Source organism: Phyllobates terribilis, unplaced genomic scaffold (assembly GCF_046119375.1).
Source record: "Phyllobates terribilis strain yellow unplaced genomic scaffold, ASM4611937v1 Scaffold_1__5_contigs__length_1240528914, whole genome shotgun sequence".
In the NCBI taxonomy this organism is placed as follows: domain Eukaryota; kingdom Metazoa; phylum Chordata; class Amphibia; order Anura; family Dendrobatidae; genus Phyllobates; species Phyllobates terribilis.
This window is the reverse complement of record NW_027362761.1, coordinates 581,219,366-581,245,300: the sequence shown is the minus strand read 5'-3', so window position 1 is coordinate 581,245,300 and position 25,935 is coordinate 581,219,366. Positions and strand designations below refer to the sequence as shown.

At 44.5% G+C, this 25,935-nt stretch overlaps 1 protein-coding gene across 8 annotated transcripts in view; it reads left to right on the top strand.

Annotated features, from left to right (window-relative positions):
- The window catches only part of AMACR (alpha-methylacyl-CoA racemase), a 151,817-nt gene extending 126,328 nt beyond the window's left edge, over positions 1-25,489 (top strand). For all 8 annotated transcript variants that reach the window (XM_073681499.1, XM_073681514.1, XM_073681510.1 and 5 more), the window contains exons 3-6: positions 5,224-5,367; positions 12,661-12,821; positions 18,053-18,239; positions 24,934-25,489. In XM_073681499.1, the coding sequence (XP_073537600.1) occupies positions 5,224-5,367; positions 12,661-12,821; positions 18,053-18,239; positions 24,934-25,343 (902 nt within the window). In that variant the 3' untranslated portion in view covers positions 25,344-25,489. The remainder of the gene's footprint in view (positions 1-5,223; positions 5,368-12,660; positions 12,822-18,052; positions 18,240-24,933) is intronic.
- The last annotated feature ends 446 nt before the right edge of the window (positions 25,490-25,935 follow it).

Below are 25,935 nucleotides of genomic sequence, written 5' to 3'. Positions count from 1 at the left end.
AATGCATGTTCCAAATTATTATGCACAGCAGAGTTTTCAACCTTTTCATTTTAATAAAGAACAAAAAAATGGTCATTTTTGAAATTATAAGCATTAGCAGGTTATTACACACTGAAATCAAACCGTTTTCAACTCAAAACTTTATTCTAGGTGATGTTACATTTGCTCATAGGACCGCTTGTTCGAAAGGAGCTTCTGAACTCTCTCGTCCATTGAATTTGTCAGGTTTTGGATGGTTTCTGCTTTAATTGTTTTGGATGAGGACAGAATACCCTCCCAGAGCTGTTGCTTAGATGTGAACTGCCTCCCGCCATCATAGACACTCCTTTTGATGATGCTCCAGAGGTTCTCAATGGGGTTGAGGTCAGGGGAGCATGGGGGCCACACCATAAGTTTGTCCCCTTTTATGCCCATAGCAGCCAAAGATGCAGATGTGTTATGTGCAGCATGAGACGGGGCATTATCATGCATGAAATGATCTCGATGGTCCAGATGGATGGAGTGGAGGATGGCTGGTTGATGGACACCCCATGCAAACATGGCTACGGCGCTAACAAGGAGGAGGTGGAGTAATGTTTTGGGCTGGAATCATGGGGAGAGAGATTGTCGGCCCTTTTAGGATCCCTGAAGGGGTAAAGATGAACTCCATAATGTATGTTGAGTTTCTCAAACAGCACTTCCTTCCATGGTTCAAGAAGAAGAACCGTGCATTCCGCAGCAAGATCATTTTCATGCATGATAATGCCCCGTCTCATGCTGCACATAACACATCTGCATCTCTGGCTGCTATGGGCATAAAAGGGGACAAACTTATGGTGTGGCACCCATGCTCCCCTGACCTCAACCCCATTGAGAACCTCTGGAGCATCATCAAAAGGAGTGTCTATGATGGCGGGAGGCAGTTCACATCTAAGCAACAGCTCTGGGAGGGTATTCTGTCCTCATGCAAAACAATTGAAGCAGAAACCATCCAAAACCTGACAAATTCAATGGACGAGAGAGTTCAGAAGCTCCTTTCGAACAAGCGGTCCTATGTGCAAATGTAACATCACCTAGAATAAAGTTTTGAGTTGAAAACTGTTTGATTTCAGTGTGTAATAACCTGCTAATGCTTGTAATTTCAAAAATGACCATTTTTTTGATCTTTATTAAAATGAAAAGGTTGAAAACTCTGCTGTGCATAATAATTTGGAACATGCAGTTTGAGCTTTTTATTTTTTTAAAAATATCCTGTTATCATAGGCAGTTTGTACAAAAACCTTTCAATTGTACTCTAATAGTTATTTGACTGGAAAATTACAATGACTGCAATTCATATAGGTAATTTGGGAAAATCTGAGAAAATATTATTTGAATAATAATTTGGAACACAGTGTAAATTTCCTGTAGTGTTGCAGGGTTAGGTTAACAACTCTTCCACCTCCTGACTAAGGGAAAATCACAATGCCACTACCTACAGTACTGGTCAAAAGTTTACATACCCATGTTTAATCGATTTGTTTTCCTTATTCTTATTGGAATGTGCACATTGTAGATTCAGACAGAAGGCAGCAAAACCATGAAATAACATATATGGAAACAAGGAGTAAGGAAACACGTGTGAAACAAACCAAAATATTTAATAAATCTTAGATTTCTCAATGTACCCCACTTTTATTCTGACAGTTTTTCACGCCGTGGCATTTTGTCTTGCACCTTCCATAAGGTCATCACCTGGAATTGCTTCCAATGAACAGATTGGCTTGTGAAGAGTTCATTTTTGGAATCACCGGCCTTCAGAAAGTGTTTGCGACTGTCGTGTTTGTTTTGCAGAGGCCATGTTGGTACACAGCTCCATACAGTTCTGAGCCTTATTCTATAAATGTTGTAAGTCAGAATATGAAAAGAACCACTTACCTAAGTAATAAAAAGTGACCATCCATCATTACTATAAGACATGAAGGTCAGTCAGTCCGGAATATTGATAGAACCTTGAAGATGTCCTCAAGTGCAATCATGAAAACCATCAATCGCTATGATGAAATTGGCTCTCACGTGAACCATCCCAGAAAAGGAATAGTAAAAAGGATCTCTGTTGCAGAGGATAAGTTCATCAGAATTACCTTTCTCGGAAGCCAAAAACTGACAGTCCCTTAGATAAAAGCCCTCATAAATTATATCAAGTATCAGACACATCTCAACATCAACCTTTCAGAAGAGACTGTGAGGAGCAGGCATTTATGGACAAAGTTCTACAAAGAAGCAACTACTGTCAACCACACACAAGAAGAAATTGGAAGACCTTAGACTGGGCATTAGATCATTGGTGTAGCATTGGCGTCTCTGCCTCCTTCCGGGCAGAGACGCCTTTCCCCTCATCGCCGCGGTCCCAGTCTGGCATCTTCCTGCTCCACTCCTGCCGCTGCTGTGGCGCGCAGTGCGCACAGCTTCCCGGGCACTGTGCTTAGGGCGCTCCCGTGCTCCCTCCCTCTTAAAGGAGCCACGCGCGCCATTCTAAAGAGTCCCCGGCCAATGGCCGGAGGACTTCCCCTTTATAAGGCACCTCCTCCAAAATGGAGGTGCCTGTGCAAGGTTGTTGTTCCGTGTGCTAACACTTGCTTCAGCTGTCAGATCCCGCTGCCTGTCAGTCCAGCCCGCCAGTCTGCCTAACAGTTCTGCCCGCCAGTCTGCCAGTTACCTACCATGCCCACCAGGCTGCCAACCCAGAACACTTGCCAAGTAACCTGTCGTGCCCACCAGCCTGCCTACCCGGAGCACCTGCCAAGTAACCTGTCATGCCCGCCTGCTTGCCTACCTGGAGTGCCTGTCTGGCTATCAGCCGTATCTGCCTGCTTATCTACCTGGACCACCCACCAGCCTGCCTGCCGTGCTCATCCACTGTACCGGTCAGCTCCTGTCATCTGACCCGTGGGAGTCGCCTGCTCTCACACAAGGTCGGTCCCAGAGTGGCACCTGGTTCACCTGCCTGGTCCCTCCCTGGTTCAAGGAGTCGACTAAGCCGCCATGTGACCTGGGTCAGGCCGAGTTGGCACTTAGTAAAGCCCCTTTGGTCCCTCCTTGTGCCGAAGCTCAGAGGTTCCACCACCCGGACCCGTAACAATTGGAAATTTGTTCTGTGGTCTGATGAGTCAAAATTTCATATTTTTGGTACGAACCACCATGTTTGTGTGAGATGCAGAAAAGGTGAGCAGATGGTTTTTACATGTGTGGTGCCCAACGTGAAGCACGGAGAGCAGATGTGGAGGTGGCTCTGCTGGTGACACTATGTCACGGGTGTGTCAGAGGTGACAGACAGTCACCCTGCAATGGTTTGCAGGAGATCTCCACGTTTGGCAATGCAGACAGCTGCCTAGATAGGAGGCTGTGTTTAGGACCCAGCAACTACCTCCCTTTAGTCTGGGTATATATATACCTGGTGTGTCTAGGTGGGCTTCACCGGTTATACTCATTTCTACTGGGAACTTGGCTGAAGCAGCATCATGTCCTCTCTGGAGTCTTTAGGCCGTGTGCCCTGTTGGAGTTTCTTCTAAATCTAAGTTCTTATTCCCCTGTGTTGTCTTCCCCTTTTGTCTTTAGAGTGCTAGCGGAGGTTGACTAGTGCTCATCTCCTTCCACCCCCAGCTATAGCCTTACGCCAGGGATAGTAGGGCGAGGCACGTGATTGGTGACAGCTGCGGAGGCTGTATAGGGACTTTAGGGGGAGACAAGGTGACGCTAGTCCAGATTAGGAGGTCACCTTTTCCCCCTTTCCCTAGTGGCTTGGCTCCCTTTAACCTCTGTGTTGCACTCACACCTGGCATGACTCTCTGTGTTGCACTCACACCTGGCGTGACACACTGTTGGTAATTTATTCAAAATTCATGGCCCTCTTGACCAGCATGGCTACCAAAGTATTCTACAGTGACTTCCATCCCATCTGGTCTGTGCTTAGTAAGACCATCATTGTTGCAACAGAACAATGACCCAAAACACCTCCCAGCTATGAAAGGGCAATGTCACCAAGGAGAAGTGGGATGGAGTCTAGCTACTTCAGAGGACATTGCCTCCACAATCTCCCAACTTCAACCCAGTTGAGATGGTTTAGGATGAGTTGGACGCAGGCCAACAAGTGCTTAGTGCCTCTCGGCACTCCTTCAAAACATTTGGAAGCAACTCCAGGTGACACCTGAGGAATTGCTTCAGAGATGCCAACGGTGTAACACATATTCATGTTTGTTTCACACGTGTTTCTTTACTCCTTGTTTCCATATGTGTTTCTTCATGTTTTTACTGCCTGCAGTCACCAGAGACGTGGATCCTCTAAGCTGCCATTGGTTTGGCGTGAGCTCGATGGGGGTATGTTTGTCAGGTAGGAATTATGGACTTTAAATCAAGTATTGGCTAGGATGCATGGACTTTCAGTCAAGATGTGAATGTGACCACGGATGAGACAGGACCGTGGTCAGAAAACCAAAGCTATAGTCCAAGAATGGAACCAAAGGAACAAGGTGACAAACCAAAGGGATGAGACAGATGCCTAAGTCTGAGAAAATGGATGAGGTCAGGTATAGCAATCAGTAACCAGACCCACATAAGGATGTCCATCAGCTACAGGAGAGGTGTGAAGCATGAGGTCCCCTGGAAATGCACCATCAAGACCAACGTCATCCAGGATGGCTGGTTGAACATGGTATGTACTGTAGGGGGAAAGATGCAGTGAGGTCCAGCAGGTTAATGGTGGAAGATAGGAGTCACTGCTTGAGTAGAGTAGAAGAGGAGGTGACCGGCGACTTAAGCTGCAGGGGACTCGCTGGTGAAACTGGCTAACGTGAGTAACACTAGATATATCTAGGCCGAGAGACTAAAAAGGGAAACTCTGCAGCAAATCGAGATTAAATATTATGTGCACAAATGTTTTGGTTTTTTTTTTATATATTTCTCCAATGCGCCAATTTTTTTTTTAAAAAATAAGCAAATTTGCAAATCTATAGTATGGAAATATGTAGGCATTTCCATACTAACAAAAAGGGACAGATGGAAGGGAGAATGACTGCAGAATCTGACTAATCACAGGGTCTGTTTGCAGACTGTAACCATAGAGGCAACCAGAAATGCATAGGAGCTGTGTACACAAAACTGGAGTATGTTTTTCGGAAAAATCTACACACCCTTTAAGGGAATATATTGTGAGAATATGAAGAAGGTCACACATTGTTACAAGTGTATATGTGCTCTGACTTCCAGGTGTGATGGAAAGTTTGGGTATCGGACCCGAGGTTATACTAAAGGAAAATCCACAACTCATATACGCACGGCTGAGTGGATTCGGGCAGTCCGGGAAATATGCGAAATCTGCGGGTCACGACCTTAATTTTGTCTCCATCTCAGGTATGTCGAGAGGGGTCTATAGAGACTACATCTTTAAAGAGGACCAAAAGTGTTCAGTTTTTTTCTCATGTTATTCCCGCTGCTCACCTGAGAATTACATTTTTTGTTCTTTAAAATCTGCTGTTCGGTTTCAGAGATATGAGCATTTTTATTCAGTGCTAATATGTATGGGCTTTGCCAAGGAGGCGTGTGTGACGGGGTATGTGGCAGAGCAAGAAGAGACCACCGGACTAAGAACGATCCAACGGGATTTATTAAGGCAGGCCGCATACCAAATCAAAAATCCATGTTATTCCTAAGGTCCATAATAAGTCCACAATCACCGACGGGCGTGAGGTCTTGCCGCAGCTAAGAGCCCCCACACTTCTTCCTCCAGAGATCTCCCAACACAACACTGGTCACGCATAAGTCCATTGTCTTGGGCTACCGGGAACAGCCCAAGGGTAGGGGAGGAGAGGTTTCCCCTCTCCTAGGCGATGGTTTAGTCCATGGCATGGCTCTGATGTGTCTATAAAGATGTGTACTGTGAGTTCTCCCCCTGCTTAAGAGAACAATAGGGAGTCCTCTAGCGGTGTTGACACAAGCCCAAGTTAAATTATGGTTGAGGAACAAAGATCTGGGAAAGGGCATGGGTACTTACATCACATCATGACATTTTATACAGAAATGCAGGACAGGGAAAACTATGTACCATGACACGTGTCTCACAGGATCCTCTGGGGAGTGTCTTTAATCTGCTCTGCATAATCATCCTGTGTGCCACGCCCCATGGTAAGAACATATACATAATAATAATAATAATTTTTATTTACATAGCGCCAACATATTCCGCAGCACTTTACAATTAAGTAGGGACATGTACAGACAATATAAACAATACAATGAATCACATTTCAACAGTTACAGGAGGAGTGAGGCCACTGCTCATGAGCTTACAATCTATATGGAAATGGGGGACACAATAGGTAGAACATGGTCATCAGGCAGTATCTGTCTAAGGGCAGTTACCGTGTGGTATTTGGTGCATGGAGGATGTGGAGACAGATGAATGCACAGGGGCAGATTAAGATTAACATTTAGGAGGGAGCAGGGGAGAGTTAGGTTGGTGAGTTGAGGTGATAGGCTTGCCTAAACAGATGTGTTTTTAAAGCGGGTTTGAAGACATAGGGGCTAGATATCAGTCGGATCCTTTTGGGGCAGTGCATTCCAGAAAACTGGCGCAGCACGAGAGAAGGTGCGAGGTTCGGATTAAGGAGGATGTTAGTCTTAGATCAGTTGTAGAACGGAGGGCACAGGAGGGTGATAGACAGAAATGAGGGTGAGATATAGGGCGGTGCAGAACTGTCGACAGCTTTGTGGGTGAGAGAGATGAGTTTGTATTGTATTCTGTGGTGAATGGGTAACCAGTGTAATGACTGGCACAGGGTAGAGGCGTCAGTGAAGCGGCTTGATAAAAATACGACCCTGGCTGCTGCATTCAGAATGGATTGGAGAGGGGAGAGTTTGTTTAGAGGGAGACGGATCAGAAGAGAGTTGCAGTAGTCCAGACGAGAGTGAATGAGAGCGACAGTAAGAGTTTTTGCACTATCAAAGGTGAGAAAAGGTCGGATTCTGAAGATGTTTTTAAGATGCAGGTGACATGAGCAAGTGAGTGATTGTATATGGGGAATAAAGGAAAGTTGTGTGTCAAATATGACTCCAAGACACCGAGCTTGCTACTTGAGAGTTGTGGTGGCTCCACCCAAGGAAATTGAAAAGTCAGGTATAGGTAGGTTAGTAGAGGGAGGAAAAACAAGGAGTTCAGTTTTGGAGAGATTTAGTTTCAGATAAGAGGGAGGACATGATGTTAGAGATGGCAGACGGACAATCACAAACATAAGCATTACATAAACAGGAATACCCCTTTAAAAAACAGTATTAATATTTCCACATGCACAATAACCGTTTAACCCATACGCTAAATGCTATAAAAATAAAAAAACGCACAAAAACAAATATCAGAATTGCTGTTTTTCCTTCATCTGCCTACAAACGATAAAAAATAGAATAAGAGGTGAACTAAAAGTCATATGTGCCCTAAAATTGTACCAATAAAAATGCAAACTCCTCTTGCAAAAAGCAAGCGCTCCTATGGGTACATCAAGTGAAAGGAGAAACTGTGATAGCTCTAAGAGCACATTGATAAAAAAATAAAGATGGCTGAGTCCTCAAGGCCCAAAAATAGCTGAGTCCTGAATGGGTTAAAAGATTCCCCCAGTGTTGATAGATTGGAATCATAAACATTCCAATTTGTATTTGAATGAGGTTCCGCCATTTCCAACTGTCCTTCTGGGTGGAGCTTACTTGTCACATGACTTTGCCTTCTTGACAGTCGAAAAAAAAATTGTCTCGTGTCTCCGTTTTTAGAGACCCATAACTTTTTTTTCATTTTTGTATCTATGCAGCCTCCTGAGGGCTTGTTTTTTTGCCTGCTGAGCTGTTGTTTTATTTACCATTTTGTGGTATAAATGATGTTTTGATTGCTTTTATTTCATTTGTCTCTGGTATGCAACCCAACTTTTCCTATGCTGTGATTTCTCCCTTCCTTTGCTGGCATTAGTCTCTGGTATGCATTTCACCTACTCCCTGTTCTACCCCCACCCTTATTTACCACCTCCTTGTTTACTCTGGCTTAAATATCCTGCATCTGGCCCAGTGTTAATTATCTGATATACTGTAGATGAGCAGAGGCCACTCCACTCTGTTTAACAGCTGCCTGCACTTTGTAGCAAATATATTTGTGAGCTGTACTTCTGCAGGACGTGTCATCTGCCAGTGTACCATACAAGTGTAACATAGAAGTGTACAGCTCTGAATTAGTCCTGAATTGGAACTGAAGGTAACTGGATACTAAGTCACAGTAAACAATGTTCCTGTTTGTTTTCTCTCTCTAGTCTATAATCCTTCACTTTCTACTAACCCCCCTAATCCCTACACCTAGTAAGGAACTGGTCATCTCTTCCTCCATCCTCCCCATCCACCTCACCTCCTCCTCAGAACTATTCCTCAACATACAATCCTGCATCTCTAAGCACAGACAGCCACCTCATGCCCTCTCCTGCTCCCACCTGCTAATACTTTCTCTGCTCCTCCTCACTGCTGGTGATAGCTCTCCAAATCCTGCCCCCCCACCACATCCCCACAGTCACTTCTACCTTTCATCGTAGATCTAGCACACATTTCCACCACCTCTCTAACCGTAAAACCCATTCGCCCAGTCCCTGCTTCCCCAGTCCCACTAACAGGAGCTCTATGGAACGCTTTCTCCATCTGCAACAAACTTTCCTACATCCATGATCTTTTCATCTCTAACAAACTTTCCTTCCTCGCCATGACTGAAACCTGGCTCACACCCTCTGACACAGCCTCACCAGCTGCACTTTCGTATGGCGGACTTCACCTTTCCCACATCCACGCCCCAGCCGCAAGCATGGTGAAGGAGTTGGCTTTCTCCTGTCAGACAACTGCTCCTTCTCTAATATCCCACTGCCATACTCCATAACTGTCCCCTCTTTTGAAATGCACTGCGTGCACATTTACTCCTCCTCCAACCTCCAACTGGCTGTCATCTATCTCCCTCCAGGGCCAGCCACCACCTTCTTTGACCACTTCACCACCTGGCTACTTCACTTCCTTTCCACTGACATCCCCACTATCATCATGGGCGACTTCAACATCCCCATTGACACTTCCCACTCATCTGTCTCTAAGCTTCTATCCCTCACTTCCTCCTTTGACCTTGCTCAATGGTCTTTAGCCCCCACTCACAAAGATGGCCACACTCTGGACCTCATCTTCACCCGCCTCTGTTCCCTATCCAACCTCTCCAACTCATCTCTCCCTCTTTCTGACCACAACCTACTTACATTCTCTCCCCTCTCCTATCCAGGTCCACAATACCCGATCCAGAAACTTGCACACAGAAATCTCAAACATCTCAACCTACAATCACTCTCCGAATCCCTCCTCCCTCTTACAGACATAAATTCCTAACACGATGTAGATGCTGCTGCCTTATATAACACCACAACAGCTGCAGCTCTTGAATCGGTCTCCCCCCTCATACATACCAAAGCTCGCACAATCAACAGGCAACCCTGGCACACTAGCCTGACTAAAGAACTGAGACTGGCTTCCAGGGTTGCTGAGCAGAGATGGAAAACGTCCCACTCCAACTTTCAATTCTCGCCTCTGTCCCCCAGCACCTCCTCCATCTCCACTCATCTCAGCTGAAGACGTTGCCTCATTTTTCAAGTAGAAGATTGACACCATCAGACAAAGCTTTTGCCATAAGTCCCCACAGTCCCTCCTCATATCTACTCAACTCTCCTCCTCCAAAACCAGCTTCTCTGCCATCACGGAAGATCAACTTTCCTCTTTACTCTCCAAGTCACATCTCACCACCTGCAAACTTGACCCAATCCCGTCCCACCTCATCCCAAACCTTACTGCAGTCTTCATCCCAACCCTAACCCACCTCTTCAACCTGTCACTAGCAACTGGTGTTCTCCCCTCATGCTTCAAGCATGCCTCGATCACATCCATCCTCAAAAAGCCATCCCTTGACCCATCCTCTCTGACTAGCTATCGCCCCATATCACTTCTCCCCTATGCCTCAAAACTACTGGCACAACACGTCCATCTTGAGCTGTCCTCCCACCTTTCCTCCTGCTCCCTCTTTGACCGCCTCCAATCTGGCTTCCGACCGCACTATTCTACTGAAACTGCCCTGACTAAAGTCAACAACGATCTACTGACCGCCAAATCCAAGCAACACTACTCTGACCTTCTCCTTCTGGACCTGTAATCTGCCTTTGACACAGTAGACCATTCCCTCTTACTACAGACTCTCTAATCTCTCGGCATCACAGACTTGGCCCTATCTTGGATCTCCTCATACTTAATAGACCGGATAGTCAGCGTCTCCCACTCACACACCACCTCCTCACCTTGCCCCCTATCTGTCGGTGTTCCCCAAGGTTCAGTTCTAGGACCCCTGCTCTTCTCCATCTACACCTTTGGCCTGGGACAGCTCATAGAGTCTCACCGCTTTCAGTATCACCTCTATGCTGATGACACACAGATCTACCTCTCTGGACCTGATATCACCTCCCTACTAACCAAAATCCCACAATGTCTGTCCGCTATTTCATCTTTCTTCTCTGCAAGACTCCTAAAGCTTTATATGGATAAAACAGAATTCATCATCTTTCCACCATCTCGCTCAACCGCCTCATCTGACCTATCTATCACAGTCAATGGCTGTCCACTCTCCACACATTCCTCAACCATGAATCTGCAAAAACACTAGTGCACGCCCTCATCATCTCTCGCCTTGACTACTGCAACCTCCTGCTCTGTGGCCTCCCTTCTACCACTCTCACGCCCCTCCAATCTATCCTAAACTCTGCTGCTCGACTAATCCACCTGTCCCCCCGCTATTCCCCGGCCTCTCCTCTCTGCCAATCCCTTCACTGGCTCCCCATTGCCCAGAGACTCCAGTTCAAAATCCTAACCTAAAGTGACCGTAAAATGGTCCTGTACGGACATAGCAGTACTGATTATGCTTTTTTTAAATTATTTTTTTGTATGCTATTTATTTTTGAATTTTTTTCTATGTATGTTTTTCATTAATTTTTCTTTTTGCTGAATGTTCATAGGGGATTTGAACCTACGATCACTTGATGCTTGTTCTTTATACTGCACTATTATTACATTGAAGAATATACAAAATTATAATAATCTCCTATGAAACCCAGCTACAGGCTTGGCTTCTTGTGAGTACAAAGATAGTGGCCATAAATGAAAACATACCGTAGTGTTCTCATTCCCTGACAGCAAGCACAGATCTTGAAAATGGTGGAGAATTTAAACATTGTTTAATTAGAAAGTCATAAAATTTTTCATTTATACAGAGATAAAGTTTTATTTATGTAAATCTGAACATTCCCTTTAAATCATTAACCCTTTCCATATAAATACACAGTGCAGTTTGTATATTTCTTTCTATAAGGAACAATTGTATTTTTTTTTTACTTTTCAATTTGATGCATTTTGATGAAAAAATGGACTAAAAGTCTATCTGAATACATAATAGTCACATATATAATATATATATATATATATATTATATACACTGCTCAAAAAAATAAAGGTCTGGCATTGTTCTGCATTAGGAGGAACCCAGGGCCAACCGCACCAGCATATGGTCTCACAAGGGGTCTGAGGATCTCATCTCGGTACCTAATGGCAGTCAGGCTACCTCTGGCGAGCACATGGAGGGCTGTGCGGCCCTCCAAAGAAATGCCACCCCACACCATTACTGACCCACTGCCAAACCGGTCATGCTGAAGGATGTTGCAGGCAGCAGATCGCTCTCCACGGCGTCTCCAGACTCTGTCACGTCTGTCACATGTGCTCAGTGTGAACCTGCTTTCATCTGTGAAGAGCACAGGGCGCCAGTGGCGACTTTGCCAATCCTGGTGTTCTGTGGCAAATGGCAAGCATCCTGCACGGTGTTGGGCTGTGAGCACAACCCCCATCTATGGACGTCAGGCCCTCATACCACCCTCATGGAGTCGGTTTCTAACCGTTTGTGCAGACACATGCACATTTGTGGCCTGCTGGAGGTCATTTTGCAGGGCTGTGGCATCGCTCCTCCTGTTCTCCCTTGCACAAAGGCGGAGGTAGCGGTCCTGCTGCTGGGTTGTTGCCCTCCTACGGCCCCCTCCACGTCTTCTGGTGTACTGGCCTGTCTCCTAGTAGCGCCTCCAGCCTCTGGACACTACGCTGACAGACACAGCAAACCTTCTTGTCACAGCTCGCATTGATGTGCCATCCTGGATGAGCTGCACTAGCTGGGCAACTTCTGTGGGTTGTAGAGTCCGTCTCATGCTACCACGAGTGTGAAAGCACAAGCAACATTCAAAAGTGACCAAAACATCAGCCAGAAAGCATTGGTACTGAGATGTGGTCTGTGGTCCCCACCTGCAGAACCACTCCTTTATTGAGGGGGTCTTGATAATTGCCAATAATTTCCATCTATTGTCTATTCCATTTGCACAACAGCATGTGAAATTGATTGTCAATCAGTGTTGCTTCCTAAGTGGACAGTTTGATTTCACAGAAGTTTGGAGGTTGGAGTTGGAGGAACCTGGAGTTATATTCTGTTGTTTGTGTTCCCTTTATTTTTTTGAGCGGTGTATGTATATATATATATATATATATTCTATGATTTTTCGCTTCATTTTCTAGGCTTGCTGTCAAGACTTGGAAAACAACACGAGAATCCAACTTTCCCCATGAACCTGCTTGCTGACTTTGCCGGGGGGAGTTATACGTGTGCTCTGGGTATTGTCATGTCTCTGTTTGAACGTACCCGATCTGGGCGAGGGCAGGTCATTGATTCTAGCATGGTAAGTAAGCCCTGCCCACGAGGAGCCGAAACAACTCTCCAGGCTCCATAATAAGGTCAGGAATGCCCCACACTTTTATTAGGTGGTGGGGGGGGTAAACTTCTATATAAGCTTAGTATTGAAATTGTCTACATATATAAAATTGTCTTGTTCCAAATTTTCCGTTATGATGTAGCAGAGCTGAGTTTGTGATTTTGCCACAGTCACTTTTCTAGGACTGCGGGTCCATCTAAATTATCTTAGTCAGAAGCTTTTTTTTTTCCCCAGTATGCCGACAAGACTAGCCGAAATAAAAGGCCAATGACAAATTCAGCACTGCTACATGTGTGTGATTAATACAATACAAACTGTCAGTATTTAGAATATTGCATCAAGGATGTGAATAGGCGCGGTGTGTCCATATAATATCACCCAGTGGCACAGCGTGGGTTACCAGCACACGGGGCAAGCATTGTGCCCCCTAGACCAGTAATAATTCCCCCTGAGTTCCCCCCTTTAAAACAAATAATTCTACCTGGAATTCCTCATTTGGAAAGTACTAAAGGGATTGTCCACTTTTTTCCTACTTAAATGCATGTATTTGGGGCTAAAAGTTATTTTTGTAATTGAGTTTGATTAAAGATTTCGCACCATTTGCCTTTTATAGCCTCTGTATTGCACTGTACATTACTGGCTGCAGAATGAGTCAACTGAGAATCCGTCAGTGAGCTCTTTCTGATGGAAGAGTTTGTAACTCTTCCATCTGTCTGATTCTGACCACCGACCGCATCAAAGGTGAAAAAGCTGGAAATCAAAGAGCCTGTAAAAACTAAAATGGTGCACATTGTTTTTTAAAGAAACCCAATTGCAAAAATGATTTTTTTAGTCCCAAGTACATTCATTTAAATAAAGAGGAAAAAAGTAAATAAATTGTCCCCAGAGATGGACGATCACTTTAATGCCGAGTGCCCTCTCCAAAAGTAATAATCTCACCTTTGTGTGCCCAATGAAAAAATAAATGTATACTCCCCTAATCTTAGTGATCGAGTCCTCCTCTTCCCCGTGCAGAGATTGAGCTGGCTCATCCCTGCATGCACTGACACTGTAAGGGCCTAGTTTTCATCCCTCTCCTGTGTGCAGCGGCTGCTCACTGCACACAGGATCACACGGTAGCTGGTGGCCGGTGCTGACGGGAGAGGGATGGGAGTGCGCTCTTGCAGTGTCAGTGTGTCTGTCTGCCGCAGCGACTTGCTGCACATTAGATCATACAGGGGAGGGATCAGAATGCACCTGCACACACTGACACTGTGTGTGCTCTTGGCCTCCGCAGTGTCAGTGTGTGTTGGTCTCCCTGTCTGCAGCAGCTGTTTGCTCCATACAGGATAACACATTAGCAGGTGGCCCCTGCAGGCCGGAGTGATGGATTGGAGTACACTGACACTGTGTTTGCTATAGACTCCTGCAGTGTCATTGTGTGCAGGACTGGGGCTTTAATTCAGATAGTGCTCCAAAGTAAGCGCTGTTAATCAATATAATGGCAGGGGTGGAAGATTGTAACTGAGGGGGCGAAACAGTGCACTAATCTCTAGGTGCACTGAACTCTAGGCCACACCAAGGGTGCACTGAACTCTAGGCCACACCAAGGGTGCACTGAACTCTAGGCCACACCAAGGGTGCACTGAACTCTAGGCCACACCTATGGTGCACTGAACTCTAGGCCGCACCTATGGTGCACTGAACTCTAGGCCGCACCTATGGTGCACTGAACTCTAGGCCGCACCTGTGGTGCACTGAACTCTAGGCCACACCTATGGTGCACTGAACTCTAGGCCACACCTATGGTGCACTGAACTCTAGGCCACACCTGTGGTGCACTGAACTCTAGGCCACACCAAGGGTGCACTGAACTCTAGGCCACACCAATAGTGCACTGAAGTTCCCTCATTTACAAATGTAATAAAACTGTTTTTTTACAGTGCCTTGAAAAAGTATTCATACTTCATGAACTTTTCCACATTTCAGCCACAAACTTAAATATATTTTACTGGGATTTTCTGTGATATCAACACACAGTAGCAAGTATTTGTGATGTGTAAAATAAATGATACGAGGTTTTCTAAATATTTAAAAAATATAAATATGAAAATTGAGACATGCATTTGTATTCAGCCCCACTGTAGTCTGATACCCCTAAATAAAATCCTGGGTGACCAATTGCCTCCAGAAGTCACATAACAGATTGACTCCACTTGTGTGTAATTTCTTCTCAGTACAACTACATTATTTCTGTGAAGGCCTGAGAGCTTTCAGAACATTAGTGATCAAACAGCATCATGAAAACCAAGGAGCTCACCAGACAGGTGAGGGATAAAGTTGTAGAGAAGAATAAAGCAGGGTTAGGTTAAAAAGAAAATAGTCTAAGCTCAACATCTGATAGAGCACTGATGGATGCATCATCCAAAAATGGAAGGATTGTGGCACAACTGCAAACCTAACAAGACATGGCCGTCCACCTAACTGACATCCCAAGCAAGGAGGACACTAATTAGAGAAGCCGCCAAGAAGCCCATGGTCACTCTGGAGGAGCCTCAGAGATCCACAGCTCAGGTGGGAGAATCTGTCCACAGGACAATTATTAGTTGTTTACTCCACAAATCTGGTCTTTATGGAAGAGAGGCAAGAAGAAACATTTTTAAAAGACACAAGAAGTCCCATTTGTAGTTTGCAAAAAGCCATGTAGGGGACACAGCGAACATGTGGAAGAAGGTGCTAAGGTCAAATGAGACCAAAGGGGAACTTTTTGGGCTAAATGCAAAACACTATGTTGAAAACTAACACTGCACATCACCCTGAACACCATCCCCACTGTCACACATGGTGGTGGCAGCATCATGCTGTGGGGAGGCTTATCTTCAGCAGGGGCAGGGTAGAAGGTCAGTGTTGATTGGGAAAGATGGATGGAGCTAAATACAGGACAATCCTGAAGGAAAACCTGTTAGAGGCTGCAAAAGACTTGAGACCGGGCGTAGGTTCATCTTCCAGCAGGACAACGACCCCAAACATCCTGCCAGAGCTATAATGGAGGGTTTAGATCAAAGCATATTCATGTGTGTGAATGGCCCAATCACAGTCCAGAACGAAATCCCATTGAGAATCTGTGACAAGACGTGAAAGTCACTGATCACAGACGTCTCCATCCAATCTCACTGAGAGCAAAGAGGAAGGGGGGAAAATGTCACCTCTAGATGAGCAAAGCTGGTAGAGACAGACCCCAAAACACTGCAGCAGTGACTGCAGAGAAAGGTGGTCCTACAGAGTATTGACTCTGGGGGGCTGAACACTAATGCACCTCACAATTTTCACATTTATATTTCTGAAATATTTAGAAAACCCCAAATATCATTTCCTTTACACTTCACAAATATTTGCTACTTTGTGATGGTATCACAGAAAATCCCAAAATACCTTTACGTTTGTGGGTGTAATTTGAGTTTTAGGGGCGACATTAGTTTTTTGTGGTTCAGGAGCACAGCTTGCTTCTTCATAACTGGAAGCACAGGAAGCCTCCTGGAAGCGCTGATTCCGCTCTGCTACATCCACTGTGCAGCGCAGTCCGCCATTGTGTCATCCTGACGGCCATCGGCTTTATTGCCCTGAAAGGAGTAGAGGAGCAGCTTCTCGTACCATGAGCGGCTTCTCCCAGGACCAATATTCCTATCGTGGCCAGTACCCTATTTCATGCCATCTGTGCTTCCTGCTATCAGGGCACATTAAATGGTTAATTGATTCGGTCCCCAGTGCTCTCCTCTGGATCTCCCCGCCGGCCTCTCCTGCCTTCATCTCCTGTTACTGAGACGCTCTCTGCCGCGGTGGAGGATTAAGGTAAAGGCCAGATCCGGTAAGATTGGCACCAGGCGGAAGCCATGTGGCTTTACAGCTAATTATTCCTTATGGCAACTGCAGAAAGAAAAGGGCAGGTGTAGCAGAGCTGTGTTTGTCAGGTAGCGGAGCATAGAATTCTACTTATTAAAGGGCAAAGTAGGGAAAAAAAAGTTATATAATAAAAATTTTAATCCCCCCCACCATTTTCTTCATGCAAAAAGAAATAAAAAAAATAATCATGTTTGGTATTGTTGCGTCTGCAAAAGTCCGATTTTATCAAAATGTAAACTTAATTAACCCATAAGGCATGTTGTGGCTCATGGAAGAAGGCGAGGAAAAAATGAAAAGTGTTGAGGGAAGGTGTGTCCCCACAAAACCATCGATCACCATCTGGCTATCCTCCAGTCTTTTATTAACTTACCAGCACCGCCAATCGGTGGCCTCAGCTATCCTAGTGACAAAGTAATTCCTATTGCTGAGGATGATGCCAGTAGTTCTGCACGTGATCACTGCGACCATTGAGTGACTTCAGAGGTCACCGCAGGCTATTTGAAACCAACTATAAAACTTTTAAAACTTATTTTTAAAACTTTTAAAACTTTTTTTTAAAAGTTGCATTTCCCCTTTAATGTAAAACCAGGCTGCATTCACCTTTTGAGCTCCCCCTAGTGGTGGCTGCGGGTAGACACAATTGTATCCTGTCCATGGAAAGGATCGGTGGGATGAAGGAGGAATTAGTCCAGTGGGGGATAGTGAGAAGTAACCAGGATTTTACATGACAGTGCCCCCCTCCCCCTTTGTCACTATATGAATAAGATCCGATCACTTTTATTAGGATTTAATTATTTAATTACTAAGAATCTAATCTCATTAGGGCAATGTTACAATCTTGGCCTCGCTCTTCTAGTTAAGAGATGTGTGAACCCGGTAATGTATTCGGTTTTGCCGTTTGCATGGGCAGCGTGAGAACTGAGGAAGCGCGCTCATTAATAATGCATTACACCTCGTTACCGCTCGTTAGTAAATTCTCAAGTCTTCCAGTCATTTACATAAATATCTAACGTGAGAAAAGCAAACAGAGAAATATTGAGTTTTCTGTGCTCGCACCTTTCATAAAGAAACAGTACAGTTGTACATATCTAGCACATAAGTGGGCGCCAACTAAAAAACAAAACAGATTGTTAGCATTGAATCCACTGTTAAAGTGTATGAAGAGATAAGTGGCGTCACATCTGACTGACGGCCGCTTATTAGTTTTTCATGTCACTGTAGTACACAGAAATAAAAAATCCCAATCCTGTACAACCTATATAGTAAAATAAATGATGTTCTGCATTTCCATTAATTCCACTATTTCCCTTCTTTTCAAGGTGGAAGGTGCCGCCTATCTGGGGTCATTTGTGTGGAAATCACAGAAGTTAGGACTATGGAGCAGACCTCGGGGTGAGAACATGCTGGATGGTGGAGCGCCATTCTATACTACATACGTGACCGCGGATGGAAAGTACATGGCTGTGGGAGCTATTGAGCCCCAATTCTACAAAGAACTTTTAAAGGGTAAGTTATTTTACACTTAAAACCCACTGAGCTCAGTGCTTGAAGTTTCTCAGATGACACCCACTGAGCTCAGTGCTTGAAGTTTCTCAGATAACACCCACTGAGCTCAGTGCTTGAAGTTTCTCCGATTACACCCACTGAGCTCAGATCCTTGCAGTCTGACAAATCAGACTCACAATGAGCTTGAGAGGTTGAGGTTTCACATGTAACACTTATTGAGCTCACCGCTTTCAGGTTCACAGGTAACACCAACTAAGCTAACCGCTTTCAGCTTCATAGATAACAATCCAATGAGTTCAGGGCTTTCAGCTTCATAGGTAGCACCCACCGAGTTCACAGCTTTCAGCTTCACAGGTGCACCCACTAAGCTCATCGCTTGCATTTTCACAGGTAACACCCACTTAGCTCAGTGCTTGCAGCCTGACAACTCACACACACTGAGCTTGAGAGGTTGAAGTTTCACAAGTAGCACCCACTGAGCCTAAGGCTTTCAGATTCGCAGATAACAGCGGTTGCAGTTTCACAAGTAACACCCACTAAGCTCAGTGCTTGCAGCTTCACAGGTTAAGCTTAGAGTATGCCGTTTCACAAGTATTATCCACTAAGCCTAGTGTTTGCAGTTTCATAGGTTATGCTTGTTGAGCTTAAAGTATGCAGTTTCACAAGTAACACCCACTGAAGATAGTGCTTGCAGTTTCACAGTGATTTTGTCACCAATGTCTGCAGCTTCAAATATACTGAATTTTAGAATTGCATCAGTTAAAAGAAAAGTGGTGAATTTCTTAATTTGCCTTTTATCCCCAAAATCATCCTCCATGACTGTGAGGCTTATTAAAAATAAGAATTTCAGGCTTGGTCCATGCTCAGGTGTCCAGAGAGCGCACAGTCCAGTGCTGGGAGCAGAGTGCAGCGAGGTTCTGGGCGATGACATGAAATGTTCGATATCACCTCTGTCCTGAGCTCAGGAGATAAGCAGCTCTGTTTGTCGTGTCACTAGTCGTGACATTAACTGTCTCAGGGTTGGGTCTGTTTTACTTATTCAGGCGACTGATACTGTGCACCAAAAAGTGTTTTTTTTATATAGAAACACACCATAAGGGTATGTGCACACATGGTTTTATAAGTAGCTTTTTGGAACGCGGCTGCTAAAAATAGAGATCTGAAAACCACATTGTAAACAGTTGAATGATTCTTCCTTTGCATTCCTATTATAGAACCGCTTTGCTGTTCATATGTTCAGGCCTTTCAGTATTTATTTCGCTTTTGAAAAACAAAGAAAAATAAAGTGTGCAGTGATCACCTGCTGACTGCTTAAAAACGACTGTCAAACTTTTAAAACTTTTTAAAAGTTGCATTTCCCCTTTAATATATAACCAGTCTGCATTCATCTCTTGAGCTCCCCCTAGTGGCGGCTGAGGGTAGACACAGTTGTATCCTTTCCATGGGGAGGATTTGGATCAGTGCACTTCTCTTTAAGCAGCTCCTGATGGGATACTCTGTAAACTAGGCACTGCCCAATCAGAAGGCTGCAGGAAACCATTACACTTCAGGAACAAAAAACTCCTCGAAGAACTCCCCAATGAAGAAACATTTCCTGCAGTACTTTCCACTAGCAAACTCGTGTTTTTTTTACTGCCACGAAAAAAAAAAGGCAACCATAAAAAACCCTCTCTACATGTTGCCTGACTCAAAGCGGTTTCTCCACCTGTTTGTTACAAGGGACCTATTTGCAGCTGATCGAAAAGTGATGAGCTGTAATCTATCTGGTAGTAAGTGTTCAGTTTCCCTGCAGTGCCACCACAGGAGAAATAAAGTATTACAAGGTAAACATTTACATGACCGGGTTGCCCATTATGACCGCTCTTTCCTCTGGCCAAGAGAAGAGGTTCCGGCAGAGAGGAGCCACTTTTATTAATGGGGTATTCAGGTCAACATTGTTAGTTCAGTATTGGTCTCTCCTGATAGGACCCCCAACAGTAGTCAGAATGGGGAGACTCATGTTTCCCCTGGCCACAAGGCTGCGGTCAGGAGATGCTGCTGGTTGCACTGGCATCCATTCTAAATCCCTAGCGGTGAAAATCGCTGAATGCTGCGTATGCTCAACAAGCAGGTCCGTTCTACTCTTCATGGCCATTGTTTCGGGGCCAGGGGAGAACAAGGGCCCAAGTTTACTGGTCTTCCATGGTTGTCTTGTTGAGAGTCTTAGTGTCACGCACAGTGTAGGAAAGACAAAGTGCAACACGAAGGGATGAGGGGAAGGGAGCCCAGACACTAAGGATATACGGGTTGAGACCTCCTAGGCTGATCTGATATCACCCTGTCTTCCCTACCATCCCTATATTGCTTTCTCACCAATCGCCGATCAGGAACCTAAAACCCTGTATCTCCCTAGAGCTAGACCCTGGCTAGGGAAGGGGGGTGAACTAAAGACAGCAAGGGGAGACATACACAGGGGAAGTAACTTAGCTTGAGCCGACTTCAGAGAGATTATACACACGGCCTCTTACCACCAAAGAGGAAGCAAGCAGATTGCAACAGCTCTAAGCCTTCACAAGGGGTCCTGTGAATATCACCGGCACCTCCCTAAAGCAAACAGGAAGTATTTAAACACCCAGGCATGGGTGTCAGTTAGCCGGAGGGAGGTAGCCGCTGGGTCCTAGAGTGAGACACATCTAAGAAAGTGTCTGTAATGCCAAACGAAGAGATCTCCTGCAACCAACTGCAGGGCGAGTGTTGGACACACCCGTGACAATTGGCAGGAAGACCCACACTGATCTAAGAAATTATTACTTATGTAGTGGATAATTTATGTTGACTGGAATACCTCTAATAGAAACCACCCTGACATTTTCTTGCAACCTGCACTTGTTTCCCCCACCATGGCTACGTATCATTGCAGTGGGAGGTCCTGCAGAGAACACGGGTTAATCTTCTGCTCGCCTGTTTCATTTTAGGATAGGGAACAGCTATGGGGTAGAGCTTAAACTTGATCAGATTTAGTGGTATTTCAACTGCAAACAAGACAGTGGGGGGAGGCTCCTGCTGCAGCTAGACTTCTTAAAGGAGTGGAAGGAAGAAGACAAAATGGAATAATAGAAAAGGAAGAGATTAAGGCTCATTCAGACGTCCGCACAAATCGATACGAGATCGGAGCGTAAGGTATGGAATGGCTGTGGTTCTCCCGACCCAAGCGTGACGACCTCATAGAAACACATGCAGTTGTCATGCTCAGGTCGGGAGAGCCGCTGCCAGTCCGTGCATTAGCAGTCCGACCTCAGACCCATTGTACGGACGTCTGAATGAGCCCTAAGGGAGGAAATGGGGAACTAAAAAGTGGAAGCACTGCATCCCCCATACATCAGCTGCCATTACATCCCTGGACTGCTGGTATTTCACTGTGAAAACTTAAAAAGTGCCCATATCCCCACAATGGCTGTGGGTTGAACACTCGTTTTGCTGACAGCTATTCCTCCCGATCCGCCTATACACATTCTCAGATCAACGCCAGTGGGGAGAAAGGAAAAAAAATGGCTGCCAGTCACCTCTAGTAGAGACTTATATCCTTTGCAGACAAAAGGATTGGGCATCAAAATTAAATATGCCCAATCTCAGACCTATAAGATAGAAGACCGATCCCAAATAAATCAACGGGTTTTGACGACTTGTCTCTAAGTTGAGTGGGAGCTTTAAGGTCCACGTCACCTCTTTTTGCAGACGACCATGCGTTCTCTCTGTTATCAGCTAGGGTGGGGCCGACTGGATCCTCTCAATGGGATGATTGACAGGACATGTACGAAATCCCTTCACTTTCTTGGCCTTTGTTGTTGGGATCTACTTTTACAAGAGGCCAAATAGTATCAATTTAGTTTGGGGTCATTGAAAAAAATTAGGGTCCGGGATGTCACCATGACCATTAACCCATTGTTCTGCAGCCCTGTCCTGCAGGGACCTCCTCGGAAGACTCGCTCCATCCTCGGAAGAACTCTGTACTTTCCCTCTTATCTTCCTTGTAGTAATTCATCAGTAATTGTTCGGTAACCGCTAGGTTAGTGTCGCTAATTTTCGGATTTCATCTCCCTACCGGCATTTTATATTCTTAAGTCATTTTCTGGCCGACATCCAATTGTGTTGGACGGAAAGCGAGGAAATAACTTTGCTGTTTTGCCGCATTAAATCCACTTTTGTGTCAATGGAATAATTTGGTGTCAGTGTGAAGTTAATGCCGCGATTCATCGTTATCGTTCCGGAACGCTCCATATAAGATTACTTTGTTGCCGCGTCCCCGCCGAGGCGTCGGATTTACCGTGTACCCTTTTTGTTGTTCTACTTAAGAAGCCTTTACATTTTTCCTGAGCTGAGCGCTCATCTACTGAACCGCAGATATATTCTGTCTGACAGGAGGAGTGGGGGGAGGAGGGAGAGGCGGCTGATAAACGTGAATGAGACTCTTACTGTCTCCGGCAATCACGTGAAGCCCAATTATAAGACGCGGTATTATCCCGCCAAGGGCAAATCAGCCGTCGACGTATGTTACAAGTGCAACTTGTGACTGTTATGTCTTCAGTTTTAGAATGTTCTTGATTGTATGGAATGTTCCGATTGTTTTTAACTCTTTAAAAGTTCACTTTTTTTTTTGCTTTTTCATTATGGCGTTCCAGGAGTCACTATTTTATCAGGGACTTGAAGGATGACTTCTATTATTAATATCACATTTTTGAGGCACATACTACTTGCGGACTGACTTTAATTCTTTTCTTGAACAAAAACGGCAATTTCAGCATAGATTTTTTTGCTTCAAAAATGTTGTACTATTCGCCTTGCAACATACAGGTGCATCTCGCAAAATTAGAATATCATCAAAAAGTTAATTTATTTCAGTTCTTCAATACAAAAAGTGAAACTCCTATATTATATAGAGTCATTACACACAGAGTGATCTATTTCACGTGTTTGTTTCTGTTAATGTTGATGATTATGGCTTACAGCCAATGAAAACACAAAAGTCATTATCTCAGTAAATTAGAATACTTTATAACAACAGCTTGAAAAATGTTTTTAAAATGCGAAATGTCCTACTGAAATGTCTGTTCAGTAAATGCCCTCAATACTTGGTCGGGGCTCCTTTTGTATCAATTCCTGCATCAATGCGGCAATGTGGCATGGAGGTGATCAGCCTGTGGCACTGCTGAGGGGTTATGGAAGCCCAGGTTGCTTTGATAGCAGCCTTCAGCTCGTCTGCATTGTTGGGTCTGGTGTCTCTCATCTTCCTCTTGACAATACCCCATAGATTCTCTATAATAGATTCTCTATGGGGTTAAGGTCAGGCGAGTTTGCTGCCAATCAAGCACAGTGATACTGTTGTGTGTAAACCAGGTATTGGTACTTTTGGCAGTGTGGACAGGGGCCAAGTCCTGCTGGAGAATGACATTTCCATCTCCATAAAGCTTGTCGGCAGAGGGAAGCATGAAGTGCTGTAAAATGTCCTGGTAGACGGCTGCGCTGACTTTGGTCTTGATAAAACACAGTGGACCTACACCAGCAGATGACATGGCCCCCCAAACCATCACTGATTGTGGAAACTTCACACTAGACCTCCAGCAGCTTGGATCGTGGCCTCTCCACTCTTCCTCCAGACTCTGGGACCTTGTAGAGTGTGTCAGTGACTGCCTTCTGGACATCTGTCAAGTCAGCAGTCTTCCCCATGATTGTGGAGCTTACGGAAACAGACTAAGGGACCTTTTTAAACCCGTAGGAAGCCTTTGCAGGTGTTTTTTTTGTTAATTATTGTAATTTACTGAGATAATGACTTTTGTGTTTTCATTGGCTGTAAGCCATAATCAACATTAACAGAAATAAACACTTGAAATAGATCACTCTGTGTGTAATGACTCTATATAATATAGGAGTTTCACTTATTATATTGAAATAAATTAACTTTTTGATGATATTCTAATTTAGTGAGATGCATCTGTGTATATATAATGATATCTTTATTACGACGGTCTCTATGATTTGAGCTATGCAAAAATGACATGTGTGTATATATATATATTTTTTTAATTAAAGTCAAGCAAGAAGATTCACAGGACCCTGGTCCAGTTGATATATCGGTAGTTCGTGGCCTCTGGACCAGGGCAGTGCCCCTTTTTTTCTAGTGTCACAATAGCATTTTTGCATCTCTCTGCATCAACCAAGTTGTGCCAGACCTACTAATCAGAAGAGGTGTCTGCAGGAAATTTGCAGAGCTGTGGTCCGGCTAGCACAGACTACCAAGGTGACGCAAACTCTCTTTTTTTTAAGTTTTACTTTTTTATATTACCTTTTTCGGACACCTATAACTTTTTTTCTAATTACCAACATGCTGTGGTTGCTTTTGACCGAGGCATCTAAGGGGTTAGACAGCCAGGATCACATTTTGATCCAGGTCACGGCTGTCGGCTACAGCTCGGGTCTTTTGATCATAAAACAGATTCAGCGCGGTTAGAAATGCCGATAATTCTTTAATATCTGAATCCATTATTTTCAAAAGAAAATCGGGCAGAGTTTACGGGGTCTGTAGATAAAGAAGGGAAGAATAAAGCAGAATAATTAATAGGATTGCTAATGCCCATGCACAATCCGCATCTGTAATGAAAAGTTCTACAACTTTCTAATAAACTTTTGTTTCAATCCTCCATCATTTTCTACTCCACAGGACTCGATCTCGATCCTTCCGACCTTCCCAATCAGATGAGCTTTTCCGATTGGCCCTCACTGAAGAAGCAATTTGCCGTAAAGTTTTTGGAGAAGACGCAGGAGCAGTGGTGTCAGATCTACGATGGCACGGACGCGTGCGTGACGCCCGTCTTATCCTTTGACAATGTCGAAATCCACCAGCACAATAAAGAGCGAGGATCTTTCTTCTCTAACGATGAAGGGGAAGTGAGTCCGCGGCCGGCCCCGTTGCTCTCTAGGACCCCCGCAGAGCCTTCCTCCAGCAGGGATCCTTTCATCGGGGAGCACACAAATGAAGTGCTGGCAGAATATGGCTTTAGTGCGAAAGAAATTTCTGATCTTAAATCTTGTAGAGCGATATCATGCCATAACCCGAAATCTCAGCTCTAACCTCACATCATGGAAGACACGAGCAGCCGTGTCATCTATAAGTAATAACTGGCTCATTACTGGTAATTTTTATAAAAAAAAAAATTATATAAAACAATTTATATTTGAGAAATAAGACTTCAAATAAATCAGTATTATTTTTTATATTCCTTTTTCTAATGTTCTTCTAGTGTGTTGGTATTTAGGAGCGCACAAAGATAGGGGGTTCGAGTGTACATGGTCGCCAGCAATTCAGCTACCGTATATTCCGGCGTATAAGACGACCTGGTGTATAAGACGACCCCCCTACTTTCCTGTTAAAATATAGAGTTTAGGATATATTCACCGTATAAGACTACCCCTTTTCCAACGCATACCAAACACCGGTAAAAATAAAAAAAAAACAGATTTGAATTTAACATGGTCCTTTTTTAATTTAAATTCTTATGACATGCAGGTATATAGCAGGAAAACTGTCACTCATAAACATATTAAAATAGGGGGGACCCCACGTCATTTTTTTGGGATCCCCCATTTTAATAGCTAGTAAAGGCTAGGTATTCAGCTGGGGGCTGATATTAGTAGCCTGGGGAGCTCCGTGGGTATTACCCCC